Below are 10,810 nucleotides of genomic sequence, written 5' to 3'. Positions count from 1 at the left end.
AACGTGTTACAGAATCTCATAATCACTTCCTTCTTTCTCTCAGCTCCTTCTTCCTGTCAGTATCTTCAGTTGATCAGTAGGCCTACAGCTGTATCTCTACACTCTTGGTCAAAACATATTTAACAAGCAGATACATAAGTGGAGTCCTGTCCTCAGGTGCTTGTGTCCAGCTCAGCTGACAGTGACCGGTTCTCACCTACAGGGGGTACTTATGTATTCAATTCAATACAGGTAGACATTCCAAAATAAGAGTTTCCAACATACACTACTTAATTGGGATAAATATTACATTTTTATTAAAATTTGAGAAAATAATAAAACGGAAGCATTTGAAAACATCTCATAGTAAACCGACAGGAAATACAAAAATATAGATAAAACAATTCTAAGTTAGAATCTTTTTTCTCCAAAAAGAACAAGTTCATTACGTTTCTTTGGATCAACATATGGACAGTATATTTTAAATGTCTTTAACCCGTTTCCCATCTCCTCACATTGTTGCATTACTCTCCACCCGCCCAACCCTCCCTCAGCAAATATTCATTAACATATCCCCCACAACGCAAAACAAGCCCGCCCTAACCCAGCCCTCCCCAGGTTCATCAGATTGCGTTTCCCCCCCCCTTCCTCCCAGCACCACATCACTCTCCCATATCAATCTCCTGGTGGCGTTTAGAAGGTGGCACCAGGTGTTCCGGAAGTTTACCTGGCAGCTCATGTCCCTCCAGCTTCACTCTGATTAGATGATTGGCCAACGCAAACTCCTCGTCGTCTAGGTAACCATCCTTATCCACGTCGGCCAGCTTCCAGATCTTGCCCAGGACCGTGTTGGGCAGCTTGGACTTCACCATCTCCTTCTTGGCTGCCGCGCCCGACACTTTACCATTGATCGGTGACAGCGTGTAGAAAATCTCATCGTACGAAGGTTTGTCCCGGGCCACCACCCACTCCAGCTCATCGATGCCTTCCCCGGCACCCTCTCCGTAGCCGTGGCCGAAGGGGCCGGACATGGTGCCCTCAAAGGCACCTCCGTGGACAGCCTGGCTGGGCATGGCGGCTTCCTCCTGGCGGACCAGGGTCATTAGGCGAGCGATGTCGTTGGCCAACATGTCCTCCACAGCCTCCAGTAGCTTGGGCTTCATGGTAGGGAACTTAGAGAAGTCGTGGCCAGCCAGGAGCTCCTATAGAGACGAGGGAGAGATGTATACTATGTTACGTTAAAGGTCTGAGGTCATTAACAAATAATATGTTCATCATTGGATGGTCTTCATTACTTCAACAACATAATACAGAGGACGGGATAAGACTTCAGTTTATAGAGTCACATTGATTAACCTCTGGTGTGTACGGACAATATTCCAGCAACATTTCTCTGAGGAAACAAAGGCTAAACTAGATATGGATTCAGAGGCTCCATCTCACCTGCATCTTCTTGAGTTTAGGGAAGTCTCCAGGGGAGATCTGATGTTCCCTTTCTATCTTCAGGTACGTCTCTCCCAGGTTGGCGATCAGTTCCTTCTTCTTGTTCTCCTTTCCAAACACACTGGGCATCTCCTTCTTCAGAGAGATGATGATGTAGGCATGGACCTGGACAAAGGTTCAAAGTTCACACAACCTATAGAAACAAGATATTGACCAGACTGATATTTTGCCATAATAAACCATCTAGTTGAGGATGTAGACATGGACAAGGGTTCAAACATCCTCGAGAAACTACCTGTTGGCCCACAACAAAATACTACTAGCTTTAACGCTGCTCCTTCCTGCAGAAGTGCCCTCTTGGATATTCCCTTATTCCAAGTCCCATTCTTTTAATGTAGCTTAAATAGAACAACGAGTTAATAAATGGTGAGCGAGTGTTGCACCTGGTCAATAATACATTTTTTAAATAAATGTTGCACCTCGACTCCCGTTGGTTGAGTGCCCTCCACTTCCTTCTCTTTTCCTGTACCCCCATACATTCCTACAAGCATCTGGACCCCTCCCCTCACCTTAGCCAGCCGTGCCCTTTTGATGAGGTCGTTGAGTTTCCGTATCGCTGCGTTCCGGGGAAGCCCCTGGATATCCTGGAACAAGTCCTGTTCCTCAGCCTCAAACAGCTTCCGGTTGTCAGCGATCAGGAGAGGCTGGGCCCAGAACGACCCGATGTACACCCTCACCACCTGAGGACCACAATACACATAAATTAATAAAGACAAAGACAAATAAATATATGGGCTCCTGAGTGGCTCAGCGGTCTAAGACACTGCATCTCAGTGCTAGAGGTGTCACCACAGACACCCTGGTTCTGTGGTGGTGTTTGTGGCTCAGCGGTCTAAGACACTGCATCTCAGTGCTAGAGGTGTCACCACAGACACCCTGGTTCTGTGGTGGTGTTTGTGGCTTAGCGGTCTAAGACACTGCATCTCAATGCTAGAGGTGTCACCACAGACACCCTGGTTCTGTGGTGGTGTTTGTGGCTCAGCGGTCTAAGACACTGCATCTCAGTGCTAGAGGTGTCACCACAGACTCCCTGGTTCTGTGGTGGTGTTTGTGGCTCAGCGGTCTACGACACTGCATCTCAGTGCTAGAGGTGTCACCACAGACTCCCTGGTTCTGTGGTGGTGTTTGTGGCTCAGCGGTCTAAGACACTGCATCTCAGTGCTAGAGGTGTCACCACAGACACCCTGGTTCTGTGGTGATGTTTGTGGCTCAGCGGTCTAAGACACTGCATCTCAGTGCTAGAGGTGTCACCACAGACACCCTGGTTCTGTGGTGGTGTTTGTGGCTCAGCGGTCTAAGACACTGCATCTCAGTGCTAGAGGTGTCACCACAGACACCCTGGTTCTGTGGTGGTGTTTGTGGCTCAGCGGTCTAAGACACTGCATCTCAGTGCTAGAGGTGTCACCACAGACACCCTGGTTCTGTGGTGGTGTTTGTGGCTCAGCGGTCTAAGACACTGCATCTCAGTGCTAGAGGTGTCACCACAGACACCCTGGTTCTGTGGTGACATAGCCCTATAGCCCTATTTGGTAAAAGACCAAGTCTATATTATGGTAAGGACAGCTCAAATAAGAGAATAAGAGAAATGACAGTCCATCATTACTTTAAGACATGAAGGTCAGTCAATCCGGTAAAATTTCAAGAACTTCTAAAGTTTCTTCAAGTGCAGTCGCAAAAACCATCAAGCGCTATGATGAAACTGGCTCTCATGGAGGACCACCACAGGAAAAGAAGACCCAGAGTTACCTCTGCTGCTGAGGATACGTTCATTAGTTACCAACCTCAGAAATTGCAGCCCAAATAAATGCTTCACAGAGTTCAAGTAACAGACCTCTGAACAGTTAATGTTGAGATGAGACTGCGTGAAATCAGGCCTTCATGGTCAAAGAAACCACTACTAAAGGACACCAATAAGAAGAGACTTGCTTGGGCCAAGAAACACAAGCAATGGACATTAGAGACAGGTGGAAATCTGTCCTTTGGTCTTATGAATCCAAATGTGAGATTTTTGGTACCAACCACCATGCCTCTGTGAAACGCAGAGTAGGTGAATGGATGACTTCCGCATGTGTGGTTCCCACCGTGAAGCATGGAGGTGGTGGTGTGTGGGGGCTTTGCTAGTGACACTGAGGGTGATTTATTTAGAATTCAAGGCACACTTAACCAGCATGGCTACCACAGCATTCTGCAGCGATAATCCATCCCATCTGGTTTGTGCTTAGTGGGACTATCATTTGTTTTTCAACAGGACAATGACCCAACACACCTCCAGGCTGTGTAAGTGCTATTTGACCAAGAAGGAGAGTGATGGAGTGCTGCATCAGATGACCTGGCCTCCACAATCACCTGACCTCAACCCAATTGAGATGGTTTAGGATGAGTTGGACCACAGAGTGAAGGAAAAGCAGCCAACAAGTGCTCAGCATGTGGGAACTCCTTCAAGACTGTTGGAAAAGCCTTCCAGGTGACTACCTCATGAAGCTGGTTGCTTTGGTTACTACATGATTCCATGTGTTATTTCATAGTGATGTCTTCACTATTATTCTACAAATGTAAAAAAATAGTAAAAATAAAGAAAAACCCTTGAATGACTAGGCGTGTCCAAACTTTTGACTGGTACTGTGTGTCTGAGATATAGAGATATAGATAAGTACTCAGATCCAGACTCATTGAGAAAAAACTAACATCCATGGGTGTGGGGTAGCATTTGGCCGTAGCAAGGAGTCTGGGTAGCCAGGCACGGCCCCAGCAGGACCACAATGGAAATAAGTTGGTTGACTTTACGGTAAACTTGACGGTACACTTCACATCCTTAATGTTTGTGCTGTAGTCTGATGACTAAGGCAACTCTATATGCATTTTATATTGTCTGCATCTGAAATGGCACCCTATTCCCAAAATAAGTGTGCTAATTTTGACCATGGCAAAGTAGTGCACTATATAGGGAAGAGAATGCCATTTGAAAGACCTATGTGGACCCTGTTTAAAATAGGTGCACTATATAGGGAATAGGGTGCCATTTGGGACGCACATTTGTCGAAATGAATGTTTAAAAAAAAAATAACCTCTGGGGTGTTAATGATCTTTCCCAGCGACCACATGAGGGCGCCGTAGACCCTCATCAGCTGCTGCGTGTTGATCTGGTCAGCCTTGTTCAGCACCACGCGCATCTTGTCCTCGTGGTTCTTCAGGGCGCGGATCACCTCAGAGAACTCGTCTGAGATGTCCAGCTTGTGAGCGTCAAACAGGAGGATGATGCGGTCCACGCGCTCCGCAAACCACTCCAGTACCGCCGCAAAGTCATACCCTTCAGAGATGCAACGGGAGGAGGGTTATGGTGTACACACACACACACACACACAGCAATAATTATGTTGAGGAGGAACCCCAAATGAGACTGAGGAGAAAGATGAGATGTTGGAGACAAAATAAAAGAGGAAAAGTGGGTTTGGGGTTTTGGATTGTGATGTATTCTGAGGGTTGGACACGAGCATGATACTATAATTGACAATTACATACTGAAACTATAGACAATATACATTGTGTTTCAAAACGTTGCTGATGCAGCGATGAGACAAGATCGTAATTGAAATGGGGGGGGGGGGGTAAAATACTTATACATACATATATAAAAATAAATAACGTATTCAGTTCCATCCTCTTTGACCCATTTAAAAAAACAACAGGAAACAGGCTGAAAAACAATTGGAACAGAGAGGCATTCTGCTTTTCTGAACAGAAGCCTGGGGAGTTCTGGCACAGCGAGCCGAGGCTCTTTAAAAAGAAAGGAAAATAAAGAAATACAAAGAGAGAATGGTGGTTTTGATTGGTGCCGGTGTCATCTGATCTGAGAAGAATGCAGTCAGTCTGTCTAAAAATCTCATCTACGCAGCTGACCACACAATCAGCACCAGCTCTGCTGCACATGCATTGCAGGGGGAGACTTTGTGCGTGCGTGTTGTAGGGGGGGGGGGGGGGGGGGGGGGGGGGGGGGGCAGGGGAAAGAGTGTGTGGGAGACAGTCTACCAAGTGTCCCCACAATGGCAACTACACCACTCTCTACAGTCTACCCATGTTCAGGCCTTCCCCACTATCGCCGCACAATGCCAAGTGTTGCTTCTAACCCAGTCCCCAGCACGGTCATACTGCTGATGAACAATACAGTCAGCCCTGTGTGTGGAATCATAGCCGGTAGAAATGCGGTATTCCAGTATCACGCCCCCCCTCGTAGGATCCCTCTCACTTGTAGGGGGGAAAAACTGACCCAATAAAAGATGATTTTACAAAATCAGCAGAATCAGCCAATAAGGAAAATATTGGCTGAGCAATATCTGAAGAATGCAAAATAGGGGGATATAGGGAAATTCACAGTCATCTCTAGTCAGCTTCCCTTCCTAGGACCAATATGTCATACAACACAGTTGGATTAGATGCACTCCTCTTGACAGAAAATGTAAGTATTTGATAGTATTCTCTCCTCTTAGGTGAGTTTTAAATGGCGTGTGTTACCTCTGACCCACTTTGAGTGGTTGACACTGTCAGGCTTAACACATTTATTGAGATAACGGTGATATATTAGTTTGTGTGTAGCTGACCTCTGCTTATTCTCTGTTTCTCTCCTGACAAGATTCCAGGGGTATCGATGATACTGATGCTCTCCAGGACTGGGTTGGGCATCTGAGCACACATAAATCTGCAAGGAGAGAGAGAGAGAGAGAGAGAGAGAGAGAATGTTGAAACTAAACTAGTCATTAATGTAGGCCCAAACTATGCTTCCAGTGAAACTGTCACTGCTGGAAATGGAAACTGAATGGTTTGACTGGAAGTGGAACAAAGCTCAATTCAAACAAGGAGAGAACTGTTTTCTGTTTGAGTTGAATAATTTATTCAATTGTCCATAGAATAACCTTGATTCACTGTCCAAGCCCATACAACACATGATGTTGTCATCTTGCATTAGTCACCCCAAACATAAAGGTTTTTCAACAAAGTTGGAGCAAACCATGACACAGAGATATAATCACATGTTTTGTATCTGGAGAGAGAGGGCAAGGTCAGTCAAACAGAAAACTGCAGTTTCCTCAAGCAGGAACAAAGAAGGGGATTGTTACACTTTACAATTTCTATTCCTTCTCAACCCAGAACTCTGCTGTCCCACCGCTCCCTCGGAACAGACATTCCCGGACACCGCTCCCTCGGAACAGACATTCCCGGACACCGCTCGCTCGGAACAGACATTCCCGGACATTATGCTACAGGCATTAGGTCACAAGACTACTAGAACTAAGCTCTTAACCTACATTTTGCCAGGAGAGCAGATCTATCCTACAACTGGAGAGGGGGAGAGAGAGAACCTTTAAGGCAAAACAACAAGTCAAAGAAATATGGGGGAGGGTGGGAGATCCTGTGGTAGAGTAGTATCATACTACAACGAGAATATTTGCCAAGTATAACAAAAACTTACATTTTTCCACTTCAGCTTTTCGTATGTTATACATTTCTGTGGCACTCTGTCCAAGCCTTCCCGTTTATCTAACATTTTCCACACAACGCTCCACACAATTGGGCTAACCTCAGAATCTCTCTCCATCACACACTCAAACAGTAACTCACATCCTGCTGTCCCCCTCCTCACCCCGAGCCCCCACCAGGCAGACCTTCAACTTCCCAAAGTGAAGAAATACTATCAGCATTGCCATTCATTGTATGAGCGATGAGGACGTGGAGTGTACTTCTGTGCAAGACAAGTAGGCCTGCGTACTTTACAACATATTTCACTTTGAGATGTTACTGGAAGCCCGCATGCAGTAATGTGCAGTCAGTCAGTGTCCTGAAATAACAGGCTGAGTTCAGTAAAACGGAACCCCAACCCATTCCCGCTGACTCTTACTACTCCCTCTCGGTTACAAAAGTCATCAGTCTTGTTGTGAAACAGCCCGTCTCATGGGCCTTGTGATGCCTTGTTCATCTCATCAATTAGCCTCTAAGCAAGGCAAATTATCAATTGACTCTCATTGACCTTCACGGCTATGAATCAACAAAAATCAATTGTACATATGCATCCTGGGTAATGTAGTACCCTAGAACAGGGATGAGGAGGAGTTTAATCCAGTATCAGTGTTGACCCATGTGTCTTGAGCTAGCATATGGCGGTGTGTGAGGCACCACAGCTAATCTGGGGTTGAGGAAATCCCCTATCATCGCCAGGTTGAGCACAGGACTTCCTCTAAAACCTGTAGTCAGTCAGTCTGTGTCTCTCCAACATGGAGAGAGACAAGGCCAGGGTTATCAGACCATCTGTTTGAGTGCTGTGTATTGTGGTGCCAGCAAAGCTCTCACAGAGGGGAGATAGACCTTCTCTCTAGAAGATACTTCAGCAAAGGACACTACAATAAATACAACCTTGAAGTGTGTTTGAAGCCACAGAACAGACAGACTAATCGATTGCTGTCATAATGCCACGTTGAACAACTGACTGTGGTGTCAGAATGTGCCATAGAGCAGTCTGGATTGCCGTCATAATGCCACGTTGAACAACTGACTGTGGTGTCAGAATGTGCCATAGAGCAGTCTGGATTGCTGTCATAATGCCACGTTGAACAACTGACTGTGGTGTCAGAATGTGCCATAGAGCAGTCTGGATTGCCGTCATAATGCCACGTTGAACAACTGACTGTGGTGTCAGAATGTGCCATAGAGCAGTCTGGATTGCCGTCATAATGCCACGTTGAACAACTGACTGTGGTGTCAGAATGTGCCATAGAGCAGTCTGGATTGCTGTCATAATGCCACGTTGAACAACTGACTGTGGTGTCAGAATGTGCCATAGAACAGTCTGGATTGCTGTCATAACACCACGTTGAACAACTGACTGTGGTGTCAGAATGTGCCATAGAGCAGTCTGGATTGCCGTCATAATGCCACGTTGAACAACTGACTGTGGTGTCAGAATGTGCCATAGAGCAGTCTGGATTGCTGTCATAATGCCACGTTGAACAACTGACTGTGGTGTCAGAATGCGCCATAGAGCAGTCTGGATTGCTGTCATAATGCCACGTTGAACAACTGACTGTGGTGTCAGAATGCGCCATAGAGCAGCCTGGATTGCTGAATCACTTTGATGTGTTATGATAATGAGTAACTCAACACACAAGACCAGCTGAGACCTGAGAAGCCATAGCCTAGATGCTGACTGACTGTGCTGTCACACTACCATAAAGAACATACCAGCACTGCAATTTGACTAGGATTTCCTAATGCCTCATAGCAGGCAGAAGCCTCAGTGAGTTGGCCAGCTGTTACTACTGATGTGGCAACTGTAGCCTGCCCTGGGGTATGCAACTAAGGAGAAGACAGATAACACACTTTTGCCTGGCTACTCAAAACACAAACCATTATTTTCCATTTACCTTACAGTGCTGCTGCAGGCTAAACAGGCTAAACAATGCTAGGTCGTGACTATAGTTTAGATTAGGCTAGGTATTGTTATACTGTTCAAACAGCCCAAGGGGAAAAGGATGTCTCAACTTGGCAGGGTGACTTTTACAGGTGGGTTAACAGGCATGGTGGATGGAACAGATACTACAATCTGTTGTGGTGATGAAATAAAGGGGAATGACAGGAGGAACAGTACAGATCGTTTTGTTTCAAAGAGTCCCTACATGCAGAGGCTTGTGAGGGAGGTATTACGGAATGTTGAGAGAGGTGTTACCATAGAGATCCTATTAAATTCCTCCTTTATGGGTGTCACCTGACAGCCATAAGCTCCCCTGGGGCCTGGGAATTTGGCATGAGTATTTATTTACCTGTTGAGGAAAGCGTTACCAAATGCGTTGAGTTTGCGGAAGGGTTTTTTGGGGTCGACAACCAAGGCGTTTCCAGGTATCATCCCGTCCTGGTCACCGTGCATCACGGCTATGAATGAGTCTGTCGTCGGCTCGGGCCCTATCCTCATACCGGGAAAGTCCTGCTCCATCAGGTGCCGAATAAAGGTGGTTTTCCCGGTCGAGTACTGACCGACCAAGAGAACCATGGGTTTGTTGTCGAAGTCGGCATCTTCGAGCGACGGTGAGTGAAAGTCGTGGAATTGGTAGGTGTCCTCCAGGGGAAAGAGTTTAGTCCGATATAGTTTTTTCAACCCTTGCGAAACATCCTGGAACTGTTCAGGCGTTTTTTTGTCCCTACTGCGGAACATGTTGAGCTGGTTTGACACAGCAGTGTCACTTTCGATCTGAAAACAAGAGAGAGATGGCGAAGTAGCTAGCGCAACTCTATCACATACAACAGTAGTAGAGCTAAGCTAAAGTAGGCGAGGTCTTGAAGTGTTGATCGTTCCTCCTTCCTGACTAGGCAAACACGCCCCAGCTAGTTATTACTAGTAGCCAATCAACCGCCAAGCACAAATCCCACTCCATTACCTTGAGAATTAATGTATCTAGACAGCTATCTTTGTAGGAGTTGAGACCGTAATTTATCTTAAACGTTTAATAAAAAACACACGCTATCCGTTAAAAGGAGGGATAACTGTCCTTTTTTACCTGTCCTTTTGTGTTCTGAGGCCGCGTTCACCGGCTTACTGGCTGGCTGACACTTGCGGGTGTGTGAGATACGCAGGAAGTGGAATGTGAACGTCAAAATAAATGTCCCAGCGAAATAATGAAGTGCGTAGGCCTATGATTGCTCAAACTCATTCAGATGATGGTGAGGAATCATGATGAAGTAACAGCCAATTAATACCTGACTTCTCGTCGTCTCACCCAGTCTTGTGACAGCTGCTGCACATTGCTGGTTTGGCCTCCCTATTCTGCAATTCATTAAAAGATGGACTCAGCTTTATAGTGGCCCATCTGATAGCCAAAGAAACATCTGCTGTGTGTATGATTGTGTGTGTGTGTGCGTGTTCATTGTTGGCCCAAATATGTGGTAGGCTGTGTTAAAGACCAGATACCGTGACAAGGAGAGACAATTACCATAAATACCAGTATCTTTATTGTGAAAAGAAACATTATACAAATACATGAGAATTGAAAGTGCTATTCAAGTACATACAAGTACATAGACAACGTCACATACAGTAGATTTAGGCCTACACCGTGCATCCAGGGTGACGACCAGAGGTGTCTCTCCGCCCATAACAACAGCTCCACTGGAACTCTGAGCTATTCCATATGGAGATACTGTTACAGCCAGCGAGCACCAGACACTGGAGCTACACTGCACCTTATCACACAGCCATAAACCCACAATATTCAACAGTAAACCATTTAAGTACTGTATCACAAGTCTCAAGGAGTCATGTCATATAATGTATGTGTGTGTGTGTGTGTGT

The 10,810-nt window shown here is 46.0% G+C and overlaps 1 protein-coding gene across 2 annotated transcripts; it reads right to left on the bottom strand.

Annotated features, from left to right (window-relative positions):
- Positions 1 to 273: 273 nt before the first annotated feature.
- LOC110504662 (EH domain-containing protein 1) lies at positions 274 to 10,311 on the bottom strand. Of its 2 annotated transcripts, none has more exons than XM_036970266.1 (7): positions 10,219 to 10,311; positions 9,288 to 9,712; positions 6,078 to 6,175; positions 4,548 to 4,789; positions 1,992 to 2,162; positions 1,423 to 1,587; positions 274 to 1,181 (listed from the first exon to the last, which is right to left on the bottom strand). In XM_036970266.1, the coding sequence occupies exons 1-7, from the start codon at positions 10,294 to 10,296 to the stop codon at positions 642 to 644; spliced, it is 1,719 nt and encodes a 572-aa protein (XP_036826161.1). In that variant the 5' UTR covers positions 10,297 to 10,311; the 3' UTR covers positions 274 to 641. The 2 variants fall into 2 exon arrangements, with proteins under 2 accessions (XP_036826161.1, XP_021439105.1); XM_021583430.2 differs by lacking the exon at positions 10,219 to 10,311 and adding an exon at positions 10,020 to 10,179.
- Positions 10,312 to 10,810: the final 499 nt, after the last annotated feature.

Source organism: Oncorhynchus mykiss, chromosome 31 (genome assembly GCF_013265735.2).
Source record: "Oncorhynchus mykiss isolate Arlee chromosome 31, USDA_OmykA_1.1, whole genome shotgun sequence".
Classification (NCBI taxonomy): Eukaryota; Metazoa; Chordata; class Actinopteri; order Salmoniformes; family Salmonidae; genus Oncorhynchus; species Oncorhynchus mykiss.
This window is presented reverse-complemented; position numbering and strand designations above follow the sequence as displayed.

What these genes read in the sequence shown, in the direction of transcription:
- LOC110504662 (XM_036970266.1), bottom strand. Translation starts at nt 10,296, where the DNA reads ATGAATTGCAGAATAGGGAGGCCAAACCAGCAATGTGCAGCAGCTGTC. An exon ending in GTGAGACGACGAGAAGTCAG is followed by an intron (nt 9,713 to 10,218) that starts GTATTAATTGGC and finishes TCTTGTTTTCAG; the next exon opens with ATCGAAAGTGACACTGCTGT. An exon ending in AAAGGGCACGGCTGGCTAAG is followed by an intron (nt 1,588 to 1,991) that starts GTGAGGGGAGGG and finishes ACCTTTGTCCAG; the next exon opens with GTCCATGCCTACATCATCAT.